The following is a 27,589-nucleotide window of genomic DNA, read 5'->3' on the forward strand; positions in this document are numbered from 1 at the left end:
AACATACAATACAAAGTAAATTGATCGAGAGAGTATCTTTTGAATTATGGATTTTCAGATCCAAAAATCTGAATAATTTAAGAAAGAAATCAATATTATGAATAACTTACATGCAATGCAAGCACGGTCCTGATGTTTGTTTGATTACTTCTCCGACCTGGTATACATGTCCCTTTATTTGACAACCTCTTCTTTGCGCTTGTCCCTTGTAAGCATGAGACAAGAAGTGAGGTGGTAATGTTGTTGTTGTAGTAGTTGTTGTTGTTGTAACATTCATAACAGTTCCCATTGATACAGGGCATTCATATCTTGGGCAACAGAATCCTTGGATGGGTTCCTCGTGACAGTGTTGGATGGGAGGTGGACAACTCTGTTGCAGGCATATAATATCACTTCTGAAACAGAAACAGAAGTCACATGGATCGTCTCTTGGTATTTGTTGAGCGGAAACATAAACCTTTCCGCCATATCTACACGTTCCAGGTCCGAATGATTGATCGTCTTCTTCATAATCGTGATCACTAGATCCAGGGGAACCGTATGATCCAGGGAAGCCAGGCATTTGTGGAACTTGGTGATCTTCATCTTCCTCTGGATTTGGAAGAGAAGAAATTTCAGCTTGTCCGAGATCTGGTTCGATTTCCGTATCGGGATATTTACTAGGTGATACTGAGTGTTGTTCTGGGTATGGAGTCTCGGTTGTAATCTCGGTAATAGGTGTTTTTGATGTGATGTAATCATGAACTGTTATTGTTGAGGTTTGAGGGTATTCTGAAGATTTGTTAGATGCTGTAAAGATATCTGATTGCGTTGTTATTTCTGGTGACTGTTCAGATGGTTCATTTTCATCATGACTAGTTTCAGGGTATTTTTCCGAAAGTTGTGGTTCACCATCTTCTGGGATAATTGGCTGTTCTGTGACTTCTGTACTAACTTCGTCAGAAGGTCTTGGAGAGTGAGTTTCTTTTTCCAGATTATGGGGTGACAATGTTTGGCTTGGTTTTTCAGTGAGTTGTACTGAATCTATATTTTTATCATCTTCATGTTCAATATCTGTGACAATAGGTGTAGTTATTTCAGTTTTAGGCAACTCCCCGTCAATCTCTCCAATTGTAGATAATATACCTTCAGTAGGCTGGTGTACTTTAACAATGTCAATATTTTCAGTTGTGTATGTATTAGGATCAGTAAATCTTTCAGGACTTGTAGTAGTATGTGTGGCTAATTCTTCAATGTCTTCAGTTGGTCTACTTATTTCAGGTTTTATTGTTGATTGCAAAATATCTGTTTTTTCGGTTGGTTTTTTGGTGTCATCTTTTTCTGAACTGGATAAATCAATACTACTCTTTGTCTGTTCATCAGGCCTCTCATATTCGTCACTTGTTGGTTCAATTGTTGTGTAAGAGATTTTATTTTCAGGTTCAATGGTTGGCTTTTTACTTTCATATTTATCTGTAGTGCCTATTATCACATCTACATCTGATCCTTCGGATGGTTTAATACCTTTATTGTCATCGGGATTTACAGTTATCTCAATGATTTCATCTGGTTTTTTATCATCACTTTCAGGACTTGCTGTTGTATGAGAGATTTCTGATTGTTCCGTGGGGCTCTCAGTTCTAGTATGTGTCTTTATGTCATCATCTTCTGGCAATCTTGTAAATTCAGTAACATCTTGTTCAGCATGTTCAGTTGGTATTCCACTTCCAAGGTATGTTGTAGTGCGTTTATTTTCTGGCTGTTCAGTTGATGATTTTACTTCGGGTTCTGGAGTTCTTGTAGTTGCAATAATATCATCCACTGTTTGATCATTTTCATCGATACCAGCATAACCAGTTGAATGTACTACCTCTTTTTCAGTTGGTCTTTGGACGTCAGCCATAGTTGTATAAGAAATATCTTCTGGCTGTTCAGTTGGTTTATCATATGATGTTTGAGTTTGACTAAAATCTATCTCTGGTTTTTCTGACGATTTCTCATTATCAGCATGAATAGTTGTTTGTCCCGCATGTTGCTCAATTTCTTGTTCAGTTGGTCTTTCATCGGCAATATGAGTAGTTGTAATCGCAAAATCTTTTTCTGGTTGTTTTGTTGGTTTTTCAGTATCAATTGAAATGGAAGTAGGTATATTTTTCTCAGGTTGTCCAGTTGGTTTTACAGTATCTTCGTGAATAGGTGAAGAAACTTCTTTTTCAGTCTGACTTGTTGAACTTTCATCAAATATGGTTGTAGGTAAAATACCTTTTTCAGGTTGTTCAGTTGGTCTTTCAATTTCAACATTAACAGTTGTATGAGTAATGTCTTTCTCGGGTTGTCTTGTTGACTTTTCAATATCATCATCAACTGTTGAATATACATCTTTTTCATCTTGTTCAGTTGGGTTTTCTACATCAGGTTTGATTGTTGTTTGTGAAATATCATCTTGAGGTTCTCCAGCCTGTTTCTGATCTTCATCTAATTGTTGACTGACGGATGTTGCGAATTTCTCTGTCTGAGTTTTTTCATGGAGAGAAGCACGGTTTGTTGTGGGTGAAATCTCATGGTCAAAATGTTCGGTTGTTATCTCAATTTCAGCAAGTGTTGTATGAAGAATATCCTTTTCGGGTTCAATGGCGTTAATTTCTGTGTGATCATCTGGTATTTTTTGTTCATCAAAGTGATCGCTAACGGCAGGTTCTGTTTGCTCTGTTGCTATTTTAAGTTCATCGTCAGTTTCTTCTGGGCTCTTTTCTGTTTCATTTTTGATTGTTGTGCTCATATTATTATTATTATCTTGATCATGTTCAGTTGGTTTTATTTCTTTTTCAGTGTCAAACCCTAAGGTGGTGTAAGTAATTTCTTTATGTGGCTGATCCGTTGGTTTAAGATCATCATGGTTTTCGTCACTTATACTATCAATGGGCTTGTTAGTGACATCACTTGGTTCTTTATCTTCACTTGTTTCAGAAGTTACAGTTGTAGAATATATTTCAGACTTATCGGTTGCTTTCTTAGTATCATATTGATCATTGGCCAATGTCGTAGATATTACGCTATCTTCGGGTTCTTGCGACGATGCATTAAATTCATTCGATGGATTTTTTGTAGTAAGAATAACATTATCTTCTTTGGGTATTGTTGATTTACTTTCATCTATACTGTTATACGCAATAGTTGTATGCACAACGTCTTCGAGAACGTTAGTAGTGTTTTTAATTTCCGAACTTGTTGTCGAAACGTCTTCTATTTTAGGTTCTTCAGATTTAGTTGTTTGGTGTAACTTATCATCTATTGGTGTTTCAACAAAATCGTTTCCAGGAATGACAGTTGTTTCAGTTGAATCTTTTTCCAACGGTTTGTATATGTCTTTAGTATCTAGATTTTCTGAAGAATCTTCTTCCCCAGATCCAAGATCTATCGATTGTTCAATGTCCTGTCCTTTATTTAATTCTATAGGAGTATATGTTGAATATTTAATTTTGTCTTCATTATCTGATGAAATAATATTTGTTGTAGAATCTTTTCCTGTGTCTTCTGTAGTTGTAGATTTATCACTTTCAATTTGCTGAGTCACAGATTCATGTTTTTCACTACTTAACGTTGTTGACGGGGTTCCTGTATTTTCATCTACTTTACTGGTGTCGGTCGAGTACTTAATGTCAGTTAAATCAGGTGAACCTGTTACAACTTCTTGATCGTCAATACCAGAGTCTACATATGCAGTGGTATGTGATAAGCCATCGTTTTTGGTTGACTCAGTAGATTTAATATGCAATTCAGTTGTAGCATCAGTACTACCAGGATCGGTCGTTAAAATTTGTTCACTGTCTTTTTCTGTTTTTTTGGTAACAGTTGGTGCATTATCTTCATGAGATAAATCGGTAGTGTTTGCAGTTTCAGAATCAAGCTGAGAGCTGTAATCTTTTTCGATAGTATTTATAATGGTAGTTGTTTTTAAGTCATCGTCAGATGGCGTGAACCGATCGTTTTTCGCAGGTAAATTACCATCGGAATCTAAAGTTGATTTAGAGTCAGATTCTTGCGTTGTATATTTAGATTCAGTTGGTTGATAAGTGGTAATTTCGGCTATATAATTCTTTTCTGTGTCATAAATTGGAGTCGAAGCAAATATTTTTTCACCCTTATCAATTTCATTAAATGAATCTAAATTACTGTCACCTTCTGTCGTGGTTGTATATAAAATGGTCTGGTCTGGTCGATGTGTATCTTCTAAGATATTTTTAGTGACTTTTTCATTGTGATCTGTTGAAGAAATCACAACATGAGTTGTTGATTCAACTTCAAATGATGGCAGAGTACTCTCATTGCCAATACCTTCTTCAGATTGAGGAACTGTAACTCTAGGAATAGTTGTTGGATTTTCTGTCTCATCTTTATCTGGTTCATTAATCTCACTTTGGTCAATTGGTTTAGATGTATCAGCGCTTTCAGGTGTTGAAGTTGATTTTTGACCATCGTATTTATTTTCGTATTTTTCTGTAAACGATTCCGGTTGCTCATCTGTTGTTATACTTTCCGTAGAATAAATATCTATCATTTGTGTAGTAATTTTGGTTACCTTATCAGATTCATATTCTGGAGATGTTTTTTTATCGTCTGATTTCAGAGGAAGTTCTGTATTAAACTCGGTGATTACTATTTCAGGTATACTTGTAATATCATTTACTTGAGTAATGTGCTCGGGTGATGTAAAGCTAGGTATAGCATGTGTACCAATTTCATATTTTTTGGTAGTGCTTTGTTGTTCTTTATCTGTGCTGTGCTGTAAATCTTGTTCAGATTCTGTGGGTGTTGTTTGCTCTGAATCTTCTGAATCTTTATCGATGACGTGTGATTGTGGTGCAAGTGTTTCTTTTGGTTCAAATGTATGTTCTGTACTCTGCAAAACACCAAAACTTTCCGTTGCAGTATCATCTGTGACAGTGATTTTGTCTGTTGAAGGCTTACCATCTGTGCTCAAATCACTGTGTGTTATCTTTCCAATATTTGTTTCAGTACTAGAATCGTCACTTTCCAGTATGGGAATTGTAGTTGAAAATTCGTCTCGTTCTTTGTATATGTCTGTGGAAGGTTTAATAGAACAATCATCACCAATGCATTTACTGGCATTGATTTCATGCTCTGGTAATAAAGATGGTGATTTAATTTCTGATGGCATTTCAGTTTGTACAAATAATGGTTTTTCTGAACCATCTAATTCTGGAAGGGTTGATGTTTGACTAGAGTGATCTTTGAAATCCGAACATCCTTGTCCTTGACAGTTTTCTGATACCGTTTCTGGAATAGAAGTTGTGTGAGAAATGTCTGCACATTCTTTTCCTACACAATCTTTTTGTGGTGAAATTAATTCAGGAACAGATGTCGTATGACTAGAATCCTTAACCTCAGAACAATCTTTTTCTCCACAATCATCAGAAATTGTTTCAGGAATGGTAGTTGTAAAGTCAGATTTCTCATTGAAATCACATCCATTCTCACCACAATCCTCATTTATAGTTTCTGGAAGAGAAGTTGTCTTAACAAGCTTCTCTTCATCTGTACATCCATGCTCTCCACATTCTTTAGCTGGAATAGAAAGATCATTGGGTTTCTTTGCATCAGAACATCCTTGTTCTCCACAGTCTTCTGAAATAATTTCTGGAACGACTGTACTTTGAACAGGTTCCTTTGTATCAGAGCATCCTTGTTGTCCACAGTCTTCTAAAATAATTTCTGGGACAACAGTAGTTTGAATAGGTTTCTTAGTACCAGAACATCCTTGTTCTCCACAATCTTCTAATATAATTTCTGGGACGGCAGTTGTTTGAGCAGGGTTCTTAGTATCAGAACATCCTTGTTCTCCACAGCCTTCCAAAATAATTTCTGGGACGATGGTAGTTTGAACAGGCTGTTTAATGTCAGGACATCCTTGTTCCCCGCAATCTTCTAATATTATTTCTGGGACGGCGGTTGTTTGATCAGATTTCTTAGTATCAGAACATCCTCGTTCTCCGCAGTCTTCTAAAATAACTTCTGGGACGACAGTGGTTTGAACTGGTTTTTTAGTATCAGAACATCCTTGTTCTCCACAGTCTTCTAAAATAATTTCTGGGACGACGGTAGTTTGAACTGGCTTCTTAATATCAGGACATCCTTGTTCCCCACATTCTTCTACTATAACTTCTGGGACGGCAGTTGTTTGATCAGATTTCTTAGTATCAGAACAGCCTTGTTCTTTACAGTCTTCTAAAATAATTTCTGGGTCGACAGTAGTTTGAACAGGTTTCTTAGTATCAGAACATCCTTGTTCTCCACAGTCTTCTAAAATAATTTCTGGGACGACAGTAGTTTGAACTGGTTTCTTAGTATCAGAACAACCCTGTGCTCCACAATCATTGTTGGTTGGGCTTTTATCTTCGTTACTAGAATCAACTATCTCATCTTTAGTTTTACAGAGTCCATCTGTACCCGAGCAATCTGTTTTAACGGCGGTTGAGGGGTGTTCCGTAGGTATCAAATATTGATCGGTAGCCTTTGAATCATCTGCAGAAATTTCTGTTGTAAACTTGGGGTATAATTCTGATTTCTGTGTAGTTGAAGAAGGTTTCGTTGATTGATCTCCACATCCATTAACACCACAAATAGGTTTATCATTATCGTCAGTTATAATGTTTTGGTTATCATCCTCACATCCATGTTCACCACAGTCAGGAGATTTGCTTGCTGGTGATGTTTGCAAGCAGTTTTGGCCTGTTATACAATCTTCAGTAGCTTGAGCCTCTGTTGTAGTTACATCAATAGGATGTCTAGTATATTCAGCTTCAACTTGACATTCGGTTTTTCCACAGCCTCCGAGAACTGGATATTCTGGCTTCTTAGGAGAAATATCATCAACAGAATCAGTAGGAAGTACTGACACTCCAATTTTGTTTACGTCATCTGATGAAATAGTTGTAAATTCTATGTTAGGTGAAATTGTTGAAAGCTCAACTATTGGAGTCTTGGTTTGTAACGTTGAGTCTGGGAATTTATCGGAAATATTTGGTTCCGTAGCATCTGAAACATTATCAAATTCAGTTGACGTGGTTGGTGATTTATTTTTGTTGTTGTCTAAGGGTACTTCGTTTTCATTTATTTTTTGTCCATCGTATACTGAATTGGGGATATCTGTCACTGCCTCTGGAACAATGGTTGTTGCTTGCTGAATATCAATTTCATCAGACTTAATTCCATCTTCGGGAAGATTTGGCAGCTGGGTCTCAGAACCCTCTTTAACACCAACCTTTGTAACTTCTTCAACTGTTGGATTTTGTTCAGTTATTATTTCTTCGCTTGCTACAGTTGTTATGCCCTGTCTTTCAGTTACAACAGGAACACTAGATAAGTCTTCCAGCTCCGTTACAGTTTCTTTTTCTGTAGCTATTTCATGTTGGTCAACTTCTGGTTTTATGGTTAAGTCTATTTTTGTTTCTTCGGGTCCTTCTAATGTAGTTTTTTCATGTTCTTCACTTGGCAGCTCCGATTTGGATTCATCGTCATCTTTTACAACATCTTTAGTAGGCTGAAGTGTAGTGAATTCACTCGACACATTATCGACTTCTGTTTTTTGGTCAATGTATTCATGATCGTATGGAAATTTGGTGGTATGCGATAACAAATCAGAGGCAATATTGTCTTCTTGTTTTTGGTGTAAATTGCACCCAGAAGTTCCACAGTCAGGTTTGTAAATAGATGGAACTATGGGTTCTTCAATTACAGGAGTTTTTGTAAGGTTTATATTATCATCTTTAACTGGTTTGACGGTTTCTTCATTTGGAATGTGCTCCGTAATGGCACCATCTTCTTTTATTGCTGCTTCTGTTACTATTATTGGATCCTTCTGTGATAATGTTGACATTTCGGACATTTGGTTGTCAGATTCTATTGTAACTGATTCATGTTCGCAAGTATACATTGGACAACACGTGTCCTTTCCGTGATAAACTGGTTGACAGTTGACCATATTTAAAGGCGGTGGTGAACAAACTACATGATCACATTTCAAAATACTGTTTGTGCATCTACAAGATGTTTGACATCTGTTTGTTGTTGGTACGAGAGCTTTGTTTTTATATGAGATTCCATCTAAAAGGCAGTCTCCTTCGCCAGGAACTCTAGATGGTTCCTCTTCTGTTAAAGGATGTTTATCGTGGTCTTCACTGATTTCATTATCTTCTTCATTGATTTCTGTTACCGAGGAATCTGTGGACATTGTTGCATATTTTTCAACAAAATCTGGTAAAGTGGTAGCAATGTGTTCCAGGTGCTCTGTTGTTTCAGAATTCTTTTCTGATGATTGACCAATAGTAGTAATATCGAGAGATTGAGGTTTTTTGCTACTATCAGTTATAGTTGGTTTTGAACTATCTTCTTTATACTCAGTAATTGATGGAGGTGTTGTAGATATAGTACTTTCAGTAAGATCATCACCTAATTTAGTTTTTCCATCTTGAGTGAACTTAGTATCAGAATGAGGTGATGTCAAATACTCATCAATTACTAGGGTTGTTGAATCGTGTATAATTTCAGTTACTTCTGGTACATCTGATCCAATTTCATGTTTAACAGAAGATTGTGTTGTGGTATTAATTTCAGTATTTTCCGTTTGTTTTTCTGGATTAAAACTGGTGAGTCCTTGATCATCATCTGTCGAAAGTATTGGTGTTTTGGTATTTTCGTGAACTGTTTCTTCGTACGAACTGGGAGTATTTATTTCATGATCATCAACTTCGTATAATTTTGTTTCTGAATCTGGTCCTGGAACATCTGTTACAATTTCATCTAGATTTTGTGGTGAGTATGGTGTTTTATCATCAATAATTTCATCTTGTGGTTCCTGTTTTAAACCACTTACTGTTGTAGGTTCATACATTATCTCATCTATGAGAGTTAAATTTTCTTGTTCAGTTGTTGCCCCGATATCTTCTTCCGCTGGTAAAGATGTTGTTAACTTAAGGTCTATAGATAATTCAGGTTCTTTTTCATTCTCAGTGAGAATTGGTTTTCGAGTTGCATCTGGTTTTTTCGTTAGCAAATCACCATTGGTGTCAATATTAATACTTTGAGCAGTACTTGTAACTGGATTCATGGTCGTTATATTTTTTTCTATGTTCAATTGATCTTCGTCACTTTCTTTGTTATCAGAGCCCTTGAGTAAATGTGTAGTTGTTTCAAAATCATCAAAACTTGCAGTCTCAGAAGTGGGTTTATCTGTTTTGAATTTAGAAACAGAATGTTGTGTGGTGAACATTGAATCAGTCGGTGTATTTGACTTTTTATCTTCATCATTCACTTGCGAAGAATCTGTAGTGTGGTAGTAATCTGGAACAGAATCTGAGGAATCATTTTTATTGGTAATATTTTCTTCGTCAATTATGGTCGTTGGTTTGTCTGTATGTTTTTCTAAAAGTTCTTCTTGATCAAAATCTTTTTTCGAATCTTCAACACCTTGAACGTTTTTCAGATACTCTGTTGTGATTTCATGATCGTAGTTAGGTGTAGATTTTTCAAAATCTCCATCACCACTACTTTCGGGCAAAGGTTTATCGGTGGAATGTTCGTCATACTCTTTTTTCGGTTTTGTTACCGATAAAGAAGGTGCATTAGTTTTATTAATGTTACTATTGTCCTCGTCAGTGTATCTTGTATTCAAACTGTCTGATAAAGTAGATTCACCTTTAGTTGTTGACGTTTCAAATACTTCGTCTAATTCATCTTTATTTATTTCAACCGTAATACTAGTTTGGTCTGGTGCATTTGTAAAGATATTCTGATCAGGAGATAATGTAGTATCAACATTAGAATCTTTTGTTGTTTGATAAATAGAAGGCAGTGGATAAGTCATTGTTGCATCTTTGGTTACACTTTCATCAGTGTGATCATCTGCTTTGTCTGCTGATACCGGGTAAAGGTGGGTTGGAGGTTCAAGTTTTTCTAATTCTTGCTTTTCGTGTTCTTGATTAGGATACTTTTCTTCTTCTTGATCATTTTTTACTGTGATTTTATCTTCAACATTTGTCGTAGGGGATTGAGAAGTAAAATGATCATCAGATGGTTTGGCTACTTCGGTTACGGAATCAAGACCAACGCTATCGAATGTTTTAGTTGTTGGTGTCTCTGTAAATACATTGTCGATTTGTGGTTTTTCAGTAGATTCACTTTTAACAATATTTGCTTCTGTTTGTTCATGTTCTAAATCAATATTTTTGTACGGTGTCGTAGATTCTAATTCACTGTCTCCAATGTGTTTTTTAGTAGTAGCCGTTGAACTACTGTCGTCTTTTGGTGTACTGGTGTTTTCAATTTCACTGGAAATATCATCCTGGGTTATATTCTCTTTAGGTATATTGTGTTCAGTGACATTTTCAGAATGTTCTTCATCGTCTCCTTTATTATCTCTTATATTCGTAAATTCATAATCTGCGACGGTTGTTTGTGGAATACTCTCGCCTGTCGTATGAGATACTTTTTCTTCGGTTGTTTGCTCGTGTTCACCTGATTTCAGGGTTGTTACATTATCTTTATGCGTAGGAGCTTCTGTATGCTGATCATCCTTTGCAGTATGGGTAGAACTATCTTTTTCACTTTCTGCAAGTGCAGTTGTAGAATCTTCATCGCCGTCACACACGTAGGTATCTGGACAGCATTGGCCTTCCCTCGGTGCATGCGCGGTGCAATTCTTTCCCTCGTTTTCCATTGGAGTTCCGCAGTCTTGAACAGCGCAAACAATATCTCCCTTCATACAATAACAGTGCTCGCATGCTTTATCTGTTGCGATCAATGCTCCGTCAGCATAAATTTCATCGTTATGCGTGCATTCCATCGTATATCCCGGAGTGAGTGTGGTAGTAAGAATAAATCCTGGAGTAGGTCGGACAGTTGTGGTCATATCATCGATCATCAAAGGTCCTTCATCTTCTGGGTGGTCTGAAAAAATAAAATTTATAAATTACGAACTTTCTCGAAATAATAATAAAATTAAGTCAGTTTTAATATATGTACACAGCTTACCGCACGAGTATCTTACAGGACAGCACAAGCCCCTGAGATAGACCGGAGTACATCCTTCGACGTGTAGCGTACATTCTTGCATGACGCAAGCTGTCATATTCCTGATGCAGTAGCAGAGTTCGCAAGGCTTGTTGGCGCTGGAAGGAACTTGAGCACCGTCTGAATAGAACTTGCCGTCTATCGAGCATCCGTAGTTGTCATGATGGCCAACTTCGGTCGAATCGACTGTGGACACGGTCGTGGAGTCCACGAGACCAACGTGAACTAGAAAATAAAATTATAACTATTCAAGTTATTTGTTATTTGACCATTTTTGATGGAATTACTTTGTAATTACATAATAACCTATATTTTAATACAAGTTATAAATTAAAAATACTTGGCACACTTCCATCTATTCATTTGACCAATGAGCGCTTTCACCCTCTAATGGGATCTTTAGGCTGGTAAATATTATGCAAAGGTTAATCATTAAATAAAACAAAATGGAAGAGATACAATAATACTTAAATGAAACATAATGGGAGAACGTTATTGGATGTACGCTTTGGCGGTGGACAGTAAGGAAGGATTCTATTCTATAAGAATATTTATTGTTTTATTGCAATCTACAGGCTCAAACCAAGGGGTCCGATAAAGGTGCGTTTTAAATTCTATCTGCTGATTTATTCAAATTTTATTGCTATTATTATTAATTTCACTAATTTATAAAATTTATATCGAACTTTGGACTTTTTTGTTCCGACTTGTAAAATTTTAATGTCTGATAATTTGATGGATTCTGTTTCACTGAAGTATTATTGTATCTCTTCTGACTGTTTTCTTTAAACGTTTAATCTATACTTAAGATAAATGTTAGTTTGGTAAAAATGATCTTTTCACTGTACCAGTCTGAAGATGCCTATTAGAGGGTGAAAGCTCTAATTGGTCAAATAAATAAGTGGAAGTATTTTTAATTTATGAATTGTATTAAAATATAAATTACTATGTAATTTATTTTGTTGAAATTTAACAACAGAAGCCTCATAAAAAATTAGCATCGAAATATGTTTTAACCATTAAACGGTTTTAACCTATATAATGCCTCACGCACGATAGGTTCCGGATTTGATTTTCGAAGAGACTACAATAATTTAATGTAATTTTTCTCAAGCCTGGATGTTTTTTGCTGTAATTCATTACTGCGATTGGGTCTCTTAGCCAGTTGTGAGGGCAAACTAATAAAAGTATGCAGAATAACCATTGATCTTGTAACCCTTAGAAGTCCACTTACCATCTGGACAGGTGATGATGGGACAGCATTGGTCTCCTCTCTTCTCCACGGTGCAGTCCTGGCCAATAGGTTTGGTGAATGGGCATACCCTGAGATAGCACATGAGCATCCTGTTGTGGCAGGTGCAGTTCAGGCAGGGTTCGTTCGTCATTATTCTGTCTCCTTCTCCGTAGTGCTGAAAGTTGTAGTAACATCCTGCTTCTGAAAACAAATTAGAAAAATGAATAAACAATATTGTTAATCGACTCGGCATTCTCTTCGTAACACTTGATTAAAAATTATTATGAAAATTAAACTTTGTTATAAGTGTTACACGATTTTATCATTTTACAAGAGCACTACTACAGTTTCGGGAGAGCACTCCTCCCATCGACGGCTGATATAAAACTAACATAGTACAAACGTAATATTGTTCACAGTGTCATTGTAGAATATATACAAAAACAAACAAACAAATAAATCAATGAATCAGTGATTCTACTATTCTAAAGTATTAGCATATATACGGTGTGTTTAGAAAATAATAGGAGTTTTTTCATTTCGCGGGTTTGGAGAGTCCGATTGTCATTTTTTTGTTATGTTGGTAAACATGCCCCCGAAATATGTTAAAATGTTCAGCTGTATTCATTGTTTACTTTGTCTGTGGCAGCCGCTAAAGTTAGACGTGTTCGGCGATTTCCGTCTTGGCGATCCAAAATGCCTCCACTGGGACAATTGAGCCTTAGTTTCGTCGTCATATCCGTAAACCCGTGTTTCATCACCTGTTATAACACGTTTCAGTAATTTTGCATCATCGTTGACTTTATTTAGTGACATCTGAGCAACTTCCATTTGCCGCTGTTTTTGTTCAAAATTCAACATTTTTTTAACATATTATGCTGCCACGCGTTTCATAGTCAAAATATTCGAATTTTTTTTATGACATGAGCTAATTGGTATGCCAACATCATCAGCGACTTCTCTGATTGTCATTTGGCGATCGCTCAAAACCATTTCATTTTCCATGTTTTTATCGGTTGTTGATGTGCTGAGGCGTCCGGGCCGTTCGTCATCTTCAACGTCTTCACGGCCATCTTAGAAACGCTTATACCACTCGTAATCTCTTTTACTCACCATAGACATTTGTTAACATTTCACACACTTTATTTGACAAGAATTCTTTGATCCATTTATTTTAAGAAATGAAAATCGCCGTGTTCATAAAAACACGTCTAACCTTAGCGACTACAACAGACAAAGTAAACAGTGAATACAGCTGGAAATTTTAAAATACTTCAGGGGCATGTATACCAACATAATAAAAACATGACAATAAGACTCTCCGAACCTACGAAATTAAAAAAATCCCTTTATTTTCTGAACACACTTCGTATGTGGATAGTTGTCTAAAGTACAGATACGGAAAAATGATCAATGAAGGAAAGAATGTGGAATTTTGTTCTTAAAATCTAGCCCATAAATGCTCTCTCTTTCAACTTTTTTCGCATTTTCTAGCTTAGTTATCTATAACTATGTTGATTAGAAATAAACACGAAATTGTACAATTTGGATAAATAATAAGATCGCAAATAGTTATTTCTATAAAAACAAACGAAGGTACAATTATTAAGGTGGATTGAGGAAGGAAAATTATCCATTCAAGTTTGTTGATAAATAATTGTAAGTTAGGATATAAAAAAATATAGATAAAGATCTCGACATAAAAGACGGATATACCTCTCAAGTCAGCCGAGTGCATCGGCACAGACTAACCACACTCATAAGTTGTACTATTGTTACAATCTGACAAGTTCAAGGATGTCGGATGATGTTCCAGTGTTGTGCTGTAACTTATCATCGGAAACTGATCTGATTTATTGCCGCTTTACGAGTACATCAATTATTTTAAACAGTATTTATTTTGTAACTAAACAATGAAGTCGGTATTTCCGATCGCACCCCTGTTTTTTAATCCCAGCTAATATAATACCTTACAGGTGATGAACTATGACACACGAGTCGCAAATCATTATTAATGACTAGAGAATTTAGTATTCCGCGTCTGTTAATTAACGTTTTTTACCCCTTGTCACCTCATGGTATGGTGTAAATTTTACTTTTTACTCAAACATTTGTTTCACTTTTTGAAAAGAATTGCATTAAATAACATAGCAACGTGGAACCGAGATGGATCGTATATACATTTTCAAAAAACTTAATGCTATAATTGATGTCTCATCTCTGTTGCGATTAATTTATTTTTATGTTCCAAAGTACACGTTTACACCACTAGAATTCGAAATTAGCTAAAATCTTCAGAGAGCATCTTTTGTTTTTATGCCTCAACGTCCAGAATGTGTAGACTAGTCAATTCGTTCCACAACTTAATTTTTTTGGGATAGATCTTTCCGTTTTTCGTAGATCTCTTCGCCATTGACACAGTGTGAGATGAAGACAGATTGGCATGGCTTATCTCAAAATTTTGTATGTTGATCATGTTCTTGATATATTTATTGTATAACATTATTTTATTGCCCATGTTTGTCTTTGCTACAAAGTTTTATGTTATTTTTGTTCAGTTTCTTGTACACATGTTTCTTCATATAAGTGCATTAATATTTTACATGCATTTTTTCAAATTAAACGGCTTTCGTCCCCCATTTTACCATACGTCCCCGTTTTAAGCCTTTTCCATTTACTACGTATATATTGCTTTATAATGATTATTGTTTTCTTTAATGTACATATTATTTATAATCCTCCTCGAAGTCAGCACATTTAACTATCATGCAACAGATCCTGAGTTCAATTCCCGGCATATTTGAAATGAAATATTTATTCAAAAAGGAGTTTTTAACTAGATTATTTGAAGGCCATGTTACTTTTATGAAACAAAAAAATGATCAAGATTCAATGGGGTTGGTGTACCAATGCCGTGCCCTATACACCATTAGATGCGGAAACGGAACAATGAATGAATTTATATATTATGTTACTCAGATTGCTCAATTTTTTCAAACCTCTCATTGCTCTAAGTCTTTCTAGATTTAAACAATCACAAAATTAAACTTGATGATCTTGTCTCGATATCGTATTTTCCTTGTCGTGGTTTTATTTTAGTTTACGTAATCTTTTTGTTTATGTATGAACATAGAAAAAAAAATGGTAACCGAATGAGTCCCTTTATATAAATAAATTAGTTCTGAGCCCATGCAATATATTTTGTCAAACTGTAAATAAAAATATAGAACTGCCGATTTTCAAAACAACTAACTTTTTGTTTTGAAAAGTTTTTGTTTATCTACTGTATTGTTTAATTTATTTCAGAGAATTTCAAAAATAAATTATTAATTATCATTGAGAGTGATAATGTCCGGTTTATACGTACGAAATTCAGATTAGTTTATTTTAAAAACCTTAAATCAGCTGTCAAAATATAATCGATTCGTAATTATTAGATCGCGCCATGTCCACTTCCACAAAAATAATAACTTTCCGGTTTCAATTAAAAAAAACTGTTAACAGTAACAGACTCGATGAAGCAACGTTGCTCTTAAACAGAGGTGTGATAATGTTGCAGAGAGCTTGTGAAACTATTAAGATCGAATTTTAGATATGCGAATGAAATATACATAAACTATTAGATACTTTACTTACGGGGTAGCATCCATCTTAAGAAAAATGTGTTTAAAATTTATAACTGTTAATTACTATTAAAAATGTTCTGTGTTATTATTTGGCCATTTATACAACCTCGATTTTTTAACTATACCTAAGCTAGTTTTGAAATTTATGTAGATTCTGACACTCCGGAGAGTAAATCCCAGTACCAGCCTTCAACGATTTCTGTATATACAACATATTAACGTATTAAAACAGAGTTAGAGAACATTAAACAAATATTTAAAACAGTTTAGGCATTTACAGAGCTTAAAGCCTACCATTGGCGGGTTTAAATGATGACTTTAAGCACTGTGTAACATTCACAATTCTGCATATGTTTTTCTACAATTCTTCGATCTGTTGATTTTTGTGAATTTAATGAGCTGAAACATTTATTTAATGCGAGAGATTTATCTAAAATAATTATTTAACTCAGATAAATTTGAAAGTTTTCCACAGTGTGTAAAGTGGCCACTTTAACCAACCAATGACAGGTCATAAGAACAGTACGTACTAGACGTCCATTTTTCTTTTGAAATGTGATCCAACTCTGTTGTAACATTATAATCTTAATAACTCTCTAGCTAATCATAAATCCATAAATCACAACTTATGACACCAAAACAATTATACGCTAAAACAATACTCACTTATAGATTCAAAAACTACTCTTACTCAAATGAAAGACATAACCCCCACAATACATCACATACAAATAATATAATCACTAGATCCTCAACACATAAACAACTTAAACAAATACCACTTTCGGACAAAGGGATTTTCAGTATTATTTTATTAAAATCTATAACATACTTCCACTATCTATTAAAGCAATTAGTAATGAGAAAATGTTTAAAAGGGCTATAAAAAAATGGATAGTGGAACTAGGTAGAAGTAAAATGGATTGTCTCATTCGCCCATACCAATGCTGAATCAACTGCTCCACAACTGTATGGCTTATGTTAGGTTTTTGTTGTTTTCATTGTGTGTTTTGTAATATAAATAATAAAGATGTACATAAATACCTTGTTTTTAAAACTGTCTGAATATTTGTTATTATGTTTGTTTTTTAATTTAGTCTTCTTTGTTTATTCTCAAATTTAATTTAAAAAAACTAAATTGTTAAGTGTCCTCGGTACGGGAAACCCCAGTGAGGTCACATTATTTTTATTATTAATTATAGTAAAGCGAAAAATATGAATAAATAAATAAATAAAATAGGGAACTCCAAGGGTGAAATTCAGTCTTTGTCTACATAATGATATATTTGAACACTTTTTCAGACATTGCTATGTAAGCTCCTGACGTCACTGCGACCTGTTAAGATCTATTGTGACGGGTCTCCGTGAATTACTACTACTAATGGCTACTGTGTGGAAGGCGAGAGTTCTTATTTTGCTAAATCTCCCCCTCCAAGCCCAGATCCATAAAGTATCGGGCTATTAAGTAGTGGGCGAGCACATTAACATCCTCATTTTTCAAAACAAAAAAAACAATCTATTTTTTTTAATTCTATGGGCATATGATAATAAAGTCATTGGTCCCTAACCTAGCTAAGTTATTCAAAAATATGTGAACGTATTTGCCAAAAAAATATTAAAATTAGTAATAATTATCAATATTTTGAGTATGTTCGCGCAGGAACTGGTAGAGAAGCATTCGCAAAGGTTTGCCTTCGACCTGATAAAGCTCAATCGAAATCATGTAAGGGTTATCACTAGAGCCCGCCCAAGGCACTGCAGATTGAACAAACACTTTGCTAGAACCTTTTCGAAACTTCTAGATGTAGGTTCTGCAGTGCATACGAGGAAACATCTATACAAATTCTATGTGAGTGTGATACTTTGCATCGTAAAAGGAGCCTCATCCTCGGGGGACCACTGGTTAAACCCGAGGATGTTAAAAAGCTCGCTCCCCGCCTAATAGCCCGATACTTTACGGATCTGGGCTTGGAGGGGGAGATTTATTTAGATTTTTTATTTTAATAAATGATACATGCTTTTTTCTATTACATTCTGCTTTTTTAATTTTTTAATGCTATAACCATAGAATTAAGAACAGTCCAGAAACCCCAAACGCGCATCAAACAGAAGGCGACAAAACTACTTTTAAAAGAGTAGTTTTACGTTTTTACCCATTAGTTTCTTTGCAGACTTCGCTCAGTTCACAACTCCCGATTCGAATTCAACTATACCGTGTTGTGTCGTTTTAAAGTATTGAAATACTGCCGGGATCTTAAAAAAACAGGATAGAATCACATTTCATGTGTAAGTAGCAAATAATTAATAATAATTTGAGATGTTTCCTATCGTAAAAGAAGCCGCATCCTCGGGGGACCACTGGTTAAACCTAAGGATGTTAAAGCGCTCGTCCCCTACCTAATTGCCCGATACTTTACGAATCTGAGCTTGGAGGGGGAGATTTAGCAAAATGTAAACTCTCGCCTTCCGCGCAGTAGCGAGGATCTTTATAGACCAGGGTTTGGAGGGCGAGAACTATTCACGGGGACCCGTAACAATAGATCTTCACAGGCCGCAGTGATGTCGGGAGCTTGCATATGACGGACCCCCACTTCTAAGAATAAGATTATCATTTGATTCTTGGATTAGTTACAAATGTGTCGTTTCTTTAAAACCTGGGAAATAAAGCCCTTTATAAAACCATTACAAGATCAAATATGAAAGAAAGTCAATGTTGCATTTTTCTCACTTCCGTCGTTGTTCTACGATCACGACGAATAGATTCATTTAGGCGATTTGCTCGTAAATAGACGTGTTAAAATGACGTATTAAAATGTTAGATACGTGAATGAAATACATTATGTACATAATCTATTATATAGTTAACGTTCGGGGTGGCATCCGTCTTAAGAAAAAGGTGTTTAAAAATTATAACGGTTAATTATTATTCAAACATGAAAGATTAATTTACAGAGCTCCATGTATCCAAACTATCAAGAGCGCTTTAAAAATAGATTTGCATATGATACAAAAAAGTAAGCTGAATAAAGATACAGATTTGATTTATGCATGCATAATAAAACAAATGACTGGTTTGTATAATTCCTATTGAAAAAATGTAGACACCAACCAAAAGAAACAGTTATTCAATTTTACGAGAGCATCTTTTTATCTATGTCCAAGTGAATGCAGAATACAGTACCTGTAATTTCAAAAAAATTCACCCAAGTGTATAAGCAGGTACTTATTTTTTTTTATTATAAAAAATTTTTTCGTTCTAATTATTTTTTATTTATATTTATTTAATAAATTAAATGTGTTTTTAGTTCTATTACATTCTACTTTTATAATTTTTAATGCTATAACTAACTTTGCAAAAAAAAACTATCTGTTGTGCTTGGAGAGTGACTTACACTGCCATATTTATTTAGTAATTTAAAGTTACATAATTTCGAATATAAATGAGAAAAAAATTAAATTACATATACTAAATAAAATAAAAACACAGAAAATAATAATAAAATAATACTTATTAAAATAGAATTAGGTACTAAAATATTTCAATTATAGGGCCATTTTCAACGAGTTGTAAATGAGTTACAATTAGAAAATAGGAGTCAAGTTGGGTTAGAGTGGGGTTTAAACCTCGAACCACTGATCCGTGAGTCTGCAACCCGATTGAGATCTTCATCATCATAAAAAATCCAGCGTATCTGGATTATTTGTTTTTTTTTTTGCACCACAACAGGCCAGAAGGCCCGATTACAGTGATGAATTACAACACAGAACACCCAGGCTTGAGAAAAATCACATTTAATTTTGTGTGATCTCTCCGGGAATCGAACCCGGAACCTTCTGTGTGTGAGTCAAGCATCTTGACCACTTCACCGCGGAGGCCGCCAATATGCTCCAAGTAGGGATGGACATGGAATGATGATGATGATGAATATGTATCTTTGTATAAATAAAAAATATCGACGCAACTGCATTTTACAAGTTATTCAAAAAGTTACCGTTTGGCAATTATTTGATAGCTTCTTAAAATATTATCCTGTAAACCTTGCAAAATAAAATTTCGATAATATACGTACGGACGTCGATCTGACAATATTGGTATTTTAAAGGGCTTTACTCAATATGCCAAATGTGTTTACGGTCCGTATGATAGTTCATTACTAATGAATTGTTTTTTTATTGGTCATTCGTCGTGGCGCTTTAATTACATTACGGAAGCGACGTAAACAAGCTCCTCGTAGACGTAAATAATAATAAATAATACAAATAGTTCTACTAACAACAATAATATGGTGAGCGAATCGTCTTCACTCGGTGACGTAATGGCCGAAGTCGTGACGCAGGAAGGTCGCAGCGACTCATCAAGACTGACAAAAAACGCGGCAAGGTCTTAGTCAATAATTATATCATCGAATAATACACAAGCAATATTCAAATGTGTACGTATTCATGAGTGTATTGGAAGTAGACAGTATTCTGGGACGTCAACACAAAATAACGCAAATCCTTAACCCGCCCGTTCCTGTGACGTAACAGGCGTTGCAAATTGCACTTAATAAATTAATATCTCTGCAACTATAATAAATATAACCTCGAAATTATTTGTAATCTTCAACATATCAGAAAAAAAACATATCACATATTTAGGTATACTAAGTAATTTTTAATTTAATATTTTGTCTATCAGGATCTCCGAAAAAGACTACATATCTTGTACCCCGAAACAAATATATAAGACATTAATTTGAGAGAAAGTTGTAATCTAATTAGATCACTAAGCAAGACACAAATAACTCGATGAAGATGAAAAGAGACGGTGATTATTAGGCGATAATTTCCTTACCTCAGGTTACCTAAAGTTAACCTGATCAGTTTACCACACAGTGACCCAAGAGAGTTTTTTCTCGCAGTATGTTAAAGGGTAATTCTCCAACCAAAATCTTATTTCTAAAATTTATCCATACCTGATTCTACATACACCAAGCCCTGTGTGGTTCGTTGTGAAAGACAAGATGATCAGTTTTGCTGTGTACTTGCCAGTCGGAGGACTACAGAATATCACAGTGCACAAAAAATGAGAGGATTGTTGTAAGAAAAACACCCTACCAAGAATAGAACCTTAAGAATAAATAAATGAATTGAATTGAATTGAAGAATGGTAGGAAAACGCGTCAACCACTTTACAACAAATCGAAGAATAATGTTGGACCAGTTGTTTTTATGCAAATTAATACATAATAAAATTGATTCCCCTAATCTACTCGAAAGACTTCATTCAAGACAAGACAAAATCTTCTGTTTTATACAAACAACGCGTCAAAAAACTATTTGAAACAATCTACAATACCTAGAATATGCGACCAACATAACAATAGATTCGCCGAGGCTATTTTTTTTCATGACAATATTTATAAATTTAAGTGAAAATTCATAGAAATATTGAGAGAAGCAGATATTTAATTAATTTTATTAATATATAAATATTTTTTATTTATTTATTTTTTATTTTTTTATATATATTTGGACCCCTGTATTTAGTAGCCTTACGTGTCATGTACAAGGCTAAGGTACTCGGAAAAAAAAGTTTTTGTTTGTCTTGGAAATGGGATGTTCGATCACTGATTTTGGTTTATTACCTTTATGAGTCCAATCACCATTGTTGCAAAGTTCAAGAACAATGGCGCATGATAACTACTTTTTACTACAGTGTGGATATCTGTTAAGGATATTCCATCTTTCCTGCATTCTGCTTCAAGATTATGGCGTTGCAAACTGAAAAATGGGCACTGAAATAACAGATGTTCTATACTCTGTGAAGAAATATCATCGCATGGACAATAGTCATCATTCCTTAATTTAAACCTATATAGATAACTTCTCATAGCTCCGTGTCCGGTAAAAATTTGGGTCGTTTCGAAAGTACTTTGGTGATGATGACGGAAGTTTGCTGCATCAGCCATTTTTTATTTATTATAATTTATATTTGTTATATTTAACATAATTTAAATTATTGTCTTAAGTGTAAACAATTTTTTTGGTGTGTGCATGAGTTTCCTACACTAATATACAAAGAAATTGTCAATATTTCTGTACATACTGTTTGTTTACCCGATAGAATAAATGAATTAATTGACAACGAATCGGACTCATCTCCACTCGGATTTGCTTATTCAGGAATTTTACCTGAGAGCAGCCATAGAGCCGAAAACATTCGTCCAGGATTCTGGTTCTATTTCACACATCCAACTGTATTCTTCATTCGCCCGTTCACAAAAAATAAATACTTTATATTCTTATAAAATTTTATTACTATGAACTACTTATAGTGAAAAAAATGGCAAATTTCATAAAAAATAGATTTTTACTCATGTCATGTATTCATACAAATATACTTATCTAACGGTTTTTAAGATAACTGTATCCCATATTTGAATATTATTTTGAGGTTAGAAGACATTTTAATGACTTTTCTTCTTGCAATTTTTTTTTTTTTACAACTAATTAGTTAATAATTCATGGCATTTTCACCATACACTGCGGAAATTTTGCGAGCATATTTCAAATAGAACTGGGAGTGCGGCTAGGAATAGTAGGCGCGACATTTAATAGTATGAAGGCTGTCTGAAGATCGGATATTTTCTCAGTGAAAACCAAATGCCACCTATATAACGCCTGCGTAACACCTATTCTCCTCTATAGATGCGAATCGTGGCACCTCACGAGGGCCAAAAACATCAAAATACTGAGATTTGAGAACAGGTGTCTCAGAAGACAAGGAATGAAGAAATATGAAGCAACAAACTCCGGTGACAACTGTCATCAAGCTGAGTCTTGATCACGCTGGCTTACTTCACAAGGCATCAGGTTCTCGACGTCCTGGACGTCCACTGCTGACTGTTCGTCGGTAGTTCACAGAACTACGGGGTGCGAACATGACTTAGGAGGATGCACAGAAGCTGGCAGCCGACAGAAATGCCTGGAGGATCTTCGTTGACACCATGTGCTCTAACTAGGGAACGGACATGGAATGATGATGATGATTCGGCAGCTTTATTTCCTCGATTGAAAGCGTACTGAACGTGGTGTCGAAAATGCTCATCTGCATAACGTTCCATTCTGAAGACTTGTAATAAAATAAAATAATATGTGTTACATAATTGCAAATACAATTTATCGTAAAGCAGAAAATCTTGTGTTATTTTTAGTGTTCGTTTTTAAACGTGGAAAAAATGGACACAACGCATATTAACACCCGATAAAAAAAGTTGGGACATAACGAGTTAAAAAAGGTAAGCAATGGTCAGCTTATAAAAATTAAAAAAAACCTTCTGATGAATACGATTGTTTAAATTTGGTTTTTGTTCAGTTTAATATCCTCAATTTGTTTGATATGTTGTGTTTAATAAACACCGCGATTAAATAATATAAAGGTATGCTTATCGATAAATCAGGTAATTATTGTAATCTCGGTGATTATCTCATGGTAAAATACGTGAGAACATATCTGTTTAAAATATTAAATGATGTAAATTAGACAGCGAATTGATAGACAAGATTTTTTCGCCAAATATGTAGATACAATACTAAATTGTACATCTTATCCATATATTTTTCAACAAATATTGAGAACTGTGTTTATTTTATTAAACTTAAAAAAAAAAAAAAATTTTACGTTGACGGGCTCTTTGACAAATGGCAATTTTCTCCACCCCTACTAGTAAAATAAAGGGTGTAATTAAAATATTTACGAGTTTTGAGAGTAAGTACTTGAGAATTTAGGCATAAGGTGGTTTTATTTTGTATCCAACATAGAAGTCTGAGAACGGACGCAGCAGCCTCCCATAACGAGCATCTTGAGGATGCGGCGGTGGACCTGGCTTGGACACGTGCTACGTATGCCTCAGAAAAATTTAAACCCACGTTTTTATTTATTTATTTTACTTCAATGGCGGGCATATTGCCTTAAGGCAATTTCTTCTTACCCACCCAAACCATTCAGCTTGAGAAAATTACAAGTACATGGACATATTCTAGAAAATTATACAGAATCTCAGAATTTTTAAATGTAAATGAAAAAGACGTCACTAACATTAGTGGGGAGATTATTCTACAATCGAGCAGCTACTACTGCGAAAGAGGAGGCGAGAAAACTGGAGCGGTAAAAGCGTATTAAAAGGGTTATCTCGTTACTCGAACGAAAAGATAGACCATGTTGTGATAGAGGATGGAAGAATTCTCTTAGATAAATAGGCGAAGTAGGATTATTCAAAATATTGCGAAGAAATGAATAAATGTGAATGTTTCTTTTATGTCTGATACTGAGCCAGTGTAGTTGCGTGCGGTATATGTAGTTGCTTGGGGTATTTGTAGTTGCATGTGATATTATCAAATAAAAACAAACAAGCAATAATTTTAAAAAGTCATTAAAGTAATTTTATAGTTGTTACATTTGATAACTTTTGCTTTATTTTTATTAAAATTATAATTTCTGCATATTTTTTAAGAGATAAATCTTTGTGTTTTTATGATTGACTCAAATTTTTCATTTGGGCCATTCGCTGTACGTCGCAAACAACCGTGTAAGAAAATGGGGAATAAGTTGTAGTAAGCGCGATTCGATTTTCGGACCTCCTGATCCGGAGTTCACGACACTACCACTGAACCACGAGCTATGTAATGTCTTCTCTCATCGGTCAAGAATTGTTATTTACGCAACAAATCGAGCTATAAAAATTTAAATGATAAGATGAAAACACAAATAGGCTGCCTGAATTATTAACCGTAATTGAACTTAGTTATGCAGAAAGCAGCCAAAAATTATATGTTGGTGTTATCGGGCGCCGTAAGGTTAATTTTACGTTCTGCTAATAACAGCCAAAGCCGTTTTCATACAAAAAAACTTTAATAAATTAAATTGTTCTGAAATTAGTGTTGATCACAAAGGCGGTATTTCTAAATTTGCAGAAAACACCCTCAGCGATAGGAAAATCTTACGGTAGAGATGCCGATAGGAAGGGTAATGCCTCAAAAAATCCAGTTCTCTTAAATAAATTGACGTGGATAAACACATCAGTATTTTTATTTTATAAATTCGTTTGTTTAAAAATACCCCTAAAAATTTTGTTTTAAGACAGAATGTCACCTCATACATTCAAAGTTTGAATAAAGTATCATTCAATTTTTGATCGGTCTGTTTTCTGCAAAATGCATATTTTAGCAATATTTTGAGTTTGTCCAAATTTTTGTAGACAAGGACTGGATTCAACTCCCCGGGGAGCTGTTCATATTAACATATTACAACGGAGATGAAGAACATTTAAGAGAAGGTAATTTAGAAGTCTAGGCATCTACAGGGCTTATGACCTGTCAATGGCTGGTTTAAGTGGCCACTTTACACACTGTGTAACATTCACCATTCTGCCCATATTTAAACATCCATATTCTTTCATCTGTTGATGTTTGTGAAGTTAAAGAGTTCTTCATATCTGTTGTAATATGTTAAAATGCATATTTTAGGTTGTATAGTCCAGCTAGACTATAAAAAATCACCAAAGTTCCTTTAACACATAATTAAATTATTTTGAAAGTTATCATAACAAATTAATTAAGTGATTCTTTACAATGAAGTACTCTTATGTATATATATGTTCAATTCATAATGACCCAACATACATCAGAGTTTAACTAGGGCTGGCTGTTTTCTGCAAAATGCACATCCCAGGTGTGGTCAGCCAGACTTCAAAAATCATAAAATTGGTGAAATACATGGTTAAATTATTTTTTATATGATAAAAAACGAATGAACGCATTGTTTACCATTTGTCAAAGTAAACATATTCCAACTGTAGTGTTGATTTGATTATTCACTCTTTTCACAAAAGTGCTATTATCTCAGTTTCAAATTTCTATAGCTGACTACTTTCTGCACTACAGCGATTAAATTAAATTTTGAGTAAGGTACTTACCCTCATCATACGTTTCCAATTCGGTTGAGTCACTCAAAGGAGCTAAAACAATAAAAAATAAACAAAATTAGTATGGATAATTAAATTGAAAACAAACAAATGTATGGAAATTTGTATTATATTGATTTATTTTGTATCTACTTTATTTAGTTCTATGATAAACATAATCAAATATAATATTTACAATACAATATTTAAATAAATACTCATTCTAACATAATTTATTACTATTGTACACTTACGAGTACTATCCCAATTTAAAATATTTTAAGCTGTTTCTTTCTCATCTTTTACATGTACACTTATATTAATTTATGTATATTCACTATTTATAATATAAACAACCAAATATTTTATTGAATTAAATAATAAATATTTACACTTATTTATGCTTATTGTCACTGATATTATAACACCGCGTGTCTAAAAAAAACAATTTTACTTGTATTATTTTCACATATTACAACATACATAGAAGAATATGGAAGTCGAGGCATCCACAGGGTTTATGACCTGTCATTGGCTGGTTTAAGTGGCCACTTTACACACTGTGCAACATTCACGATTCTGCCTATATATGAACATCTAAATTCTTTCGACGTTTTTGAAGTTGAAGATCTGAATTCTTTATTGAATTGCTGGAATTATTTCACCTACATACTTGGCAACGCGTAAAAATATTTTTCATTTTTTATAATAATTCTTGGACCAGGTGGATTCATCAACAATGCAACAATAAAGGTTTCAGCTCTTTAACTTCAAAAGCGTCGACAGATGGAAGAGTCGAGGTAATATAGATGTTCAAGTATAGGTAGAATGGTGAATGTTACACAGTGTGTTAAATGGCCACTTAAACCAGCCAATGACATGTCATAAGGCCTGTGGATGCCTGGACTTTTATTTTCCCTTCTATAAAATGTTCTTCATGTAATATGTGAATATTAACAGCTCCCTAGGGGGTTGAATCCAGTTTTTCTTGACAAAAATTTGGAAAAACTCAAAACATTGTTCATTATTATATTATTTGTTATTTCAGAATTTACTTTGTAGAAAAACGTTTTGAATTTATTTCAAATGAAACACTTTGTAATTTTTACCACATCAGAGTTTTGGGTTTTCTGAATTACCCATCATCACTGAAGATTAATGTTATCATATATTAAACTCTTATGTGGTAAAAATTAAAAAGTGTTTTATTTTAAATGAATTGTTTATTATAATTTTATCTTTGTTAAATTTTTTTTTTTCATAATTTACCTTTTTTTAAAGCTCTGCAACTACCTGTAAAATAGTTCAATTCGAAGGATTTTTTCCTTCTAAGAAGCTGTCTAAATTATTGGGATAAGCGGTGTTGTAAATCTATGCCGCCCAGTGATCATATGGTCAGCGTGTTTGACTACCACGTAAGAGGTTTTAGGTTCGATTTCTGGCACGGTTGACTTGAAATATTAATTAAAAAATGTGTCTTCACACTAAAATATTTCTGGACGGGCACCTTAAGCGTAAGACTTGTCATCACCTTTATGTTACAAAAAATATGACGATTCACTGCAGTTGGTGTAAAAATGCAATGCCGCATGCACTATTAAGTGAGTGAAAATGTAAAAAACCTATGCGACGATAGCGTGGATTTAAAAAAAAAAGAAATACGAATAAAGCTAAAAAAAATAATTGTTTTTTAATATTAAGAAAAAATTGAAGTG

The 27,589-nt window shown here is 34.3% G+C and overlaps 1 protein-coding gene across 2 annotated transcripts in view; it reads right to left on the minus strand.

The window, feature by feature from the left end:
* Positions 1-27,589, minus strand: part of LOC148285121 (uncharacterized) — a 176,126-nt gene that overhangs the window by 2,235 nt on the left and 146,302 nt on the right. For both annotated transcript variants that reach the window (XM_088230004.1, XM_088230013.1), the window contains 4 exons: positions 25,887-25,928; positions 12,302-12,502; positions 11,029-11,292; positions 111-10,944 (listed from right to left, as the gene is read on the minus strand). In XM_088230004.1, coding sequence (XP_088086130.1) covers positions 111-10,944; positions 11,029-11,292; positions 12,302-12,502; positions 25,887-25,928 — 11,341 coding nt within the window. The remainder of the gene's footprint in view (positions 1-110; positions 10,945-11,028; positions 11,293-12,301; positions 12,503-25,886; positions 25,929-27,589) is intronic.

This window comes from Micrasema longulum, unplaced genomic scaffold (genome assembly GCF_059751315.1).
Source record: "Micrasema longulum isolate JH-2025_06_02 unplaced genomic scaffold, ASM5975131v1 h1tg000058l, whole genome shotgun sequence".
NCBI lineage: Eukaryota > Metazoa > Arthropoda > Insecta > Trichoptera > Brachycentridae > Micrasema > Micrasema longulum.